Here is a 6,743-nt window from a genome sequence, read left to right as displayed (position 1 = left end):
TAAAAAAATATTTACCCAATTATTTATTAGACTTTCAAATAAACGGAATGGTATAAATTTATTATCCCCAAAAATACCCTTGAAACCTATATCACCCCCCCCCCCCCCCCCAAAAAAAAAAAAAAAAAAAAGAGAGAGACGGGAAGTCGGTGGTGAGGCAAACGACGTATAAGTGAGACCGAAGGGCAAGAACAGGCTGATGATAAGTCAAAATGCAGAGGCAAATGCAAAGGCAGAGACAATGATGCTCCAAGAGCTAAGCAACTTGAAAAGAGTGCTGTTGGAGGCAAAGGCGTGGAGAAAAAGATGGCGATCAAGTTTCTTGGAGAGTCAAGCGATTCATCGACACTCACTCGGGACAAGGCTAGGTCTTTATACTTGAACATATCGAAAGAGAAAGACAGCAAGCAAAAGGCAAGACCAACTCAGGGCGATACAGCCATGCTCGGGGCTTTCAGTCCGTTCTGCACGAGTATCTGCATCTTTCTCTATCTTGTCCTTGCAATAGTCGCTCATTTGACCACTTGTTTCCACTACCTCGCACTATTAGCCCATCAGAATAGCAGCTCTAAGCAAGGGAGAAGAACGCCTCTTCCGAAAATCAGGCTGCAACTCGCTACTATTCCCCTTTCCTTGGCAAAATACAAATTTTCTTTTTTCCTTTGTACATGCAAAGTGCAACCGTATCCACAGGAGCTCGAGCCGAGCAATCAGGGCATTTTCCGATAGGGCAAAGGAAAGTAGGTCTCCAGTTGACCCTCAAACCCCCATGCCCACGATCATTGATTCGCCCGGTCGTGGATCAATCAGTCGCCTCATTTTTGAAGTACGACTCCACCCCCCCACGACGTGGTATTGAAACCGGGATTTCGTTTCCTTGGTCCAGATATGTTCGTGGGCTGTAGTGGCCACAGGCAACCAGGGAGAGCTGAAGGCCAGGGGCTGTAGTGGCCAAGGATTGAGACCGGGGTGGATATCTTACTCGCCCTGGTCTTCGTAGTACATAATAGCGCCAACGCTCAAAGATCAGGGTAAGGAACGATCGCCCGGGAACAACCGCGCTTGAATCCACCCAGCGTGAGGAAGTGATTTTGTGGTTCGTGGGGGAAAAGGCAAATAGCCTATTCGAATTTGATCCTGATTATACCACAAGTTACGCCATCTCCAAGGCTCTTTTCCTTGCTGAGATAACTTTTGTCAAATAGGTCTTTTTTTAACCCCTCTCTGGCTCAGCTCCCCTCTTTTGTCTGTCTGATTCGAGCAGCAGACAGCCAGGATAATGCATGGCGTAAAGCCAGGGAAATGGAAAAGGCATTCCGTAAAAGAGCAAACAATGGCAAACAAGCGCAGCCTATGCAGGGCGTGCATCAAATCCACAAAGAGTTTAGCATAGCGCGAATCCTTCCAGTGCACCCTCTCATGATTTTTGCTTTTTTTCTCCTTGTGCCGAAGCCCGATCTCACTGGTTGCCGCCGATTGAGCCTGTATGGGGCGATGCTGAGACTGTGAGAGGAGGAGCTGCCCGAATCAGTGTTGTAGTAATATTACCTTACAGCAGTAGGCAGTAATATGTACTTAGTATTATGCTTGAGCTAGAAATTAGCCCATATACTGATGCGGAGTAGTGCCCCATACCCCATAACTCAGAACTTACTCCATAAAAACTTACTCCAGACGAACGATGAGGGGCTCAAGGCCACAAACTGGCTGCTGACGCTGGAATGACAAACCAGCGGGTTTGGAGTCGGCAACTACGAGAGGCGAACAGAGTTGTGTATAAGATCGGACTAATGCTTAGAATATCGCTACTGTTCTGTAGTACTGCTGCTTATTCTCTGAGAACGAGCGATTATTTAAACAGCGTTGAGGAGCAGTCATCGGCCGTATTCGTAATTGCTGTGCTTGTCGTAATCCGTACAACTTATCAGATAGCTAGTGTTTTCACGTCAGTTCAATATCCAGGTATTACAACAGTTCCGACGACAGCCACGTCGACAATACGTGCTGTACATTTCTCGGCAGTATACGACAAAGTAGTGCATAGTACAGTTGCAATCTCTCCGCTTGCTCCCTGTCTCACCGATTTCGTTTCGGCTCATTTACGCAGCATTCAAGCAGCCATGGCACCCTCTCAGTCCGATAACAACCAGGAGGCTGCTATCCCCACCCCTCCGCTGCTGGACCTTACCATTGACAACATCACCCAGAACGTGGTGCGAATCAACTCCCAGAGCGGCGATGCACGCCTCAGCTACCTGATGGAGCGGCTAGTGACCCATATCCACGATTTTGCGCGGGAAACACGCCTCAGCACACATGAGTGGATGGCGGCCATCCAGTTCCTAACTCAGACGGGTCAGATTAGCAGCGACGTTCGCCAGGTATGATTTGATGAGTGCTACTGTATCATTAATCTGCTCGATTCTGTTTGTTTCCTCTTTCCCCTCTCTCTTTCCTCGTTTCATTTTGCTTTCCTTTTTTGTGAATAACCAATATTGAATCCTACACTACGAAGTATGCAGCCTGTTTACGGCTTGCAGCATTGGATTGGCACCCATGCCCTTGTTTTTTCTCCTCGTTCCATTCCCATTCTCCCTCTCCCTGCTTGCCCAAGTTCCCACTCATTCTTTGCTTCCGATATCCACGCACCTGACTCATCTTCTTTTCTTTTTCCATGGCTGTACACTTTCGGTGACAATCACGCCACACATGTTTCAAAGCTGCTGTGATTTCTCATCAGCAACGGAAAAAAGTGGTTGGCTGAGCTAACATTGCATCTTCCAAGGAATTTATCCTGCTCTCCGATGTCCTAGGCCTGTCCATGCTGGTTGACTCCATTGACCATCCCAAGCCACCAAATTGCACAGAAGGCTCCGTACTGGGGCCTTTCCACACGCACGATGCACCACATCTGCCCATAGGCTCGTCCATGAGCACAGACGCTGCGGGAGAGCCTATGCTCGCATTATGCACGGTCCGCGACTCGTCAAACCGGCCAATTGAAGGCGTCAAGGTCGACATCTGGGAGACGGACTCCTCAGGCCACTATGACGTGCAGTATTCCACCAGAGAGGCGCCAAGCGAGCGGTGCATTATGACCAGCGACGTGGACGGCAGCTTTTGGTTCAAGGCCATCAGGCCTGTAAGCTATCCAATCCCGGAGGACGGCCCGGTAGGCAAGCTGCTGGGGCGACTCAAGCGCCATCCATGGCGGCCAGCTCATATGCACTTCATGTTTGAGAAGCTAGGCCTGGACCACTTGATAACGTAGGTACCAGTACTCTTCTGCACGGCACTCTCCTGTGTGGGCATGATTTCGCGCCCCGTGTTCCTGTCCTCGTCCCCCCACCACGTCCATCTAATAAGCATAATGCCCATTAAAGCAATGATAACCGAGCAAGAGTGGGCTCAACAACTAGTGCCACTACGAGCAGCAGTAACTAATATTGCAATTCGCTGTGATAGGACCCTGTTTCTCCGTGGCGACAAGTACGAGACATCCGATGTCGTTTTTGGTGTCAAGACGAGCCTGGTTATCGACCTGGACAAGGTTGACAAGGATACGGCGATCAAATACGGAGTGCCCGAGGGAGCCTGGTTGCTCAGGCACAACTTTGTCTTGGCCAGCACCAGGGAGACGGAGGAGCTGAGAGACAAGAATGCCATGGAAGCGATGGAAAGATTGGGGCTGAAGAGCAAACTCATTGACCACCTGCCTGTACCTGATTTGGATTAAGCTGTGATGGACCACACGCAATCCCTTGGAACCTCCATGTATTCCATAATACGTGGCGCTTTGTGCTCGGGACTGGATACTCATACTTGGTGGATGCAGCTGGCAGTGAATATGACAGAAACATCAGAATGGAGCATCAGTGGCTCCGCAGGAAAAATATGAATTGATGAATATACCACAAGTCTGCACGACCTACTGTTAGAAAAGCGCCTGCTAAAATCAGTGACCTCTTGGGCCTGACTTGATGAGCTTTGCGACGTTCTCGTAGTAACCACCCGTGCCGCCGTATTTGTCAACAAGTGCTGCCACGTCTACCTGCGTCTCGTGTCCATCGCCCCCTATTGTTCGTGTTCTCCCTAGCAAGCAGGTGTTTCTCGTGCTGGGAATACGTAGCATCTCAATCTCGACCTTCCAGCTGCAATCCTCTGCAATCCTAGACACCCAATCAACTAGTGACGCGTAGGTTGACTTTGCCTTGGACTTGTCCCTTGGAGGGGGCGCGCGGAACTTTTCGCCAGTCAAGTTATGGCTGCAGCAGGGGATCATGATAAAGGGACACCTCGATGAAGCGGCCAGTATCGGCGTCCAGGGGGTCAGCTCGTCGGCATGGTTGGAGATGATGAAGGTACCTGGAGGAAAAGCCCCGTCGTGTATGACCCCGTCGCGCAGCAGTAGGTCGGTTTCGGGTTCAGCCTCAGCCTGATCGCTCGCTTGAGCTTGACCGCTTGTTGATGCTATCGTTGTAACGATGGATGGAAGCAGTAGGCGCTCTTCCAGAGAGAAACCAGAGGGTGAGGCATGCCCCCGCGTTCTATACTGAGCCCAAGACTTGCGTTCTCTCGCGTCAAATCCCCAGCCAGAGTAGCCTTCCCGTGTCAGCAGAGCTACCAGTAATCCATTCCCACAGCCGATATCAACGAAGCCAGGGAAAGTAGTGGTGTCCTTGGGATACATGTCGTTCCATAGCTCGATCAGAAAGGCGGCTATTCCCAAATCTTCAAAGACGTGTTTGGTCGGATCCGTCTTTTCGGCCCACGAGTCAACCATTTGGCGAGCATACTTGCTCTTGAGAAGTGCGTATCGATTCTGGAACCTGTCTTGGGGAATGACCAAGTCATGATTAACTCTTTTCACATAGCCCTGAACAGCTCCATGACCGTGTTTGTCGAGAACCTCGAGAAGATGATATGCTGTTCGCTGTAACTTTGTGTCGCTGAGGGGATGCTCTGGGTAGGGGAGGAAGTGAACCGATATGGTGCCTCGGCCTTGTCCATCCCACTGGTGAAGATGTGCAATACCACGAACCTTGGGGTGATAAAAGGGGAGACTGTCGGCCGAGGAGGCATGGGGCATATATATGACGAGAGTAGAATGAGAAACAGCAGCAGCAAGGTCCTTTGCTTGTAAGCCGTCCTGTGCCGTGTCTTGTGCCGTGGCATAGAAGGCGCAGGTCTGCTCCAGGGGCTTGTCTCTGCGCTCATTTCTGGGGATGAGTCTGCGGACGAGGGTGCGGATGAGGGCCATGCCGCGGATCGATACGGCAATGGGGCTGACCACGGGAGGTTGCCGAGAGACGCCGCCAGAGTCTTGATTGTCGGCATCAGCACCAACAGAGCTATTGCTATTATTGGTTATAGCTGATACAGTTGTCGTGGCACTACCACAGTCACTGCTGCTGGTGATGGTGCTACTCCTAGCCTGCTTCTTCTCGTCATACAAAATATCGGCGCGAAACAGCCAGCTGGAGTTGAGATTCGGGTTCTTGATGAGATCCATCATCTTGTCTTCAAAAACACCTGGCCCGAAGGTACAGGCATGGCTGTAGATGGGCACCCACACACCGTTGGCGGTATCTTCCTCTTCAACAAGGGGCGGAGACCCCAGCGGGATCTCTTGTGGTTGAAACACCATGCGGAATGAACAAAAATGGCAAAGATGCCTGATTCTTCAGCTCTTGCCCGATTGAGATTAACTGCGTTTGGGCTCTTTTCTCGTGTTATCCCACAAGTCAAACGTGGCTGAAAATCTTCACTGGAACTTGATCTGATGAATCAGATTTTTTTTTTTGAGCGACCCCTCCAAAGCTAGCTCACCCGGCCAGTAGTGTTGCGCCCCTCCATGGTCTGCGCCAGTACGCCAGCCAGATCCCACTCACTCGGACCGGCCCGGGGTCAGCTAGGACTTCTTCTTCTTGCCTGGCCAAGCAGGGAGCTGCGCGAGGTATGAGGTTCGATTAATACGACTAGTGCTATTACTATCAGCTTGAGCTTGTGAGTTTTCGATCATGTTACTTACTGGTCAAGTACCTGCTTTACTAACAGGTTGTCGACGTAGACTGTTGAGATGGCTGCCCACTCCACTCCGGCAAAATGGCGTCCCGGGCTCTTTCGAATAACGGACTGCCCCTCTTCTGCTCCGTCGCCCTGCTCCATCTAAACGGAAAGACAAAAGTCGACGCTTCGGATGTAGGGAGACATTTCCCCGGAGAGGGCCCGTCGACATGAAGATTCGCTTGAGCTATCGGTCCATTTCTTCAGCGCCATCTCCAATAGGAAGCAATTCCGGTGCTTCGTCATGAAGAAAGACGCCAAATACGCGGACGCGGATGCAACTGGCAGCTCCCGCGAGTGATGTATCCAATCCACAACGCTGCCATCTCAAAATTACCTATTGGATTGCTGCCGGTGCGTCAAAAGGCGGGTATCTCAAGGGTCTGGTTTGAGACCGGCGAAGAATTGAGACAGGAAATCATGCAAATGACTGCAAGTCGGATGTTGTTTCATGATGCAAAATATGGAGAGTCTCAGCAGATCTGCCTGAATTGGGAGACGTTTTGGCAATGTCTGCATAAGCATATGTATGCTCGCTTGCTCTTGCCAATCACAACTGCCTTCTGGCGTAGGTCTCTTGCCTCTTGAAGAATCCATTGCATGATTTTTGCTTTTGCTCTCGCCAACCAAAACGAGAAGCCGCGATTTGATCTTGACGGTGCTGCATGGAATTGGAG

General features: G+C 50.6%; 3 protein-coding genes across 3 annotated transcripts in view; 1 reads left to right on the top strand and 2 right to left on the bottom strand.

Moving 5' to 3' along the window:
* Nucleotides 1–527, bottom strand: part of GGI43DRAFT_184051 (uncharacterized protein) — a 3,461-nt gene extending 2,934 nt beyond the window's left edge. Inside the window, exon 1 of the mRNA XM_083199863.1 lies at nt 132–527. Within this exon, the coding sequence (XP_083057705.1) occupies nt 132–386 (255 nt within the window). The 5' untranslated portion in view covers nt 387–527. The remainder of the gene's footprint in view (nt 1–131) is intronic.
* Nucleotides 528–2,120: 1,593 nt separating this feature from the next.
* Nucleotides 2,121–3,736, top strand: GGI43DRAFT_386629 (intradiol ring-cleavage dioxygenase; the record flags this gene model as incomplete). The annotated part of the gene is made up of 3 exons (XM_083203820.1): nt 2,121–2,381; nt 2,786–3,267; nt 3,466–3,736. The coding sequence occupies 3 exons, from the start codon at nt 2,121–2,123 to the stop codon at nt 3,734–3,736; spliced, it is 1,014 nt and encodes a 337-aa protein (XP_083057704.1).
* Nucleotides 3,737–3,830: 94 nt separating this feature from the next.
* Nucleotides 3,831–6,033, bottom strand: GGI43DRAFT_183809 (tRNA (uracil) methyltransferase). The gene is made up of 2 exons (XM_083199861.1): nt 6,032–6,033; nt 3,831–5,978 (listed from the first exon to the last, which is right to left on the bottom strand). Exon 2 carries the CDS (start codon nt 5,645–5,647, stop codon nt 3,956–3,958), a length of 1,692 nt encoding a protein of 563 aa, XP_083057703.1. The 5' UTR covers nt 5,648–5,978; nt 6,032–6,033; the 3' UTR covers nt 3,831–3,955.
* Nucleotides 6,034–6,743: the final 710 nt, after the last annotated feature.

The sequence above is a fragment of the Trichoderma evansii genome (genome assembly GCF_050947405.1).
Source record: "Trichoderma evansii strain SZMC 28006 chromosome Unknown GGI43scaffold_20, whole genome shotgun sequence".
NCBI lineage: Eukaryota > Fungi > Ascomycota > Sordariomycetes > Hypocreales > Hypocreaceae > Trichoderma > Trichoderma evansii.
The sequence above is the reverse complement of the archived record's forward strand: the minus strand, read 5'-3'. Positions and strand labels throughout refer to the sequence as shown.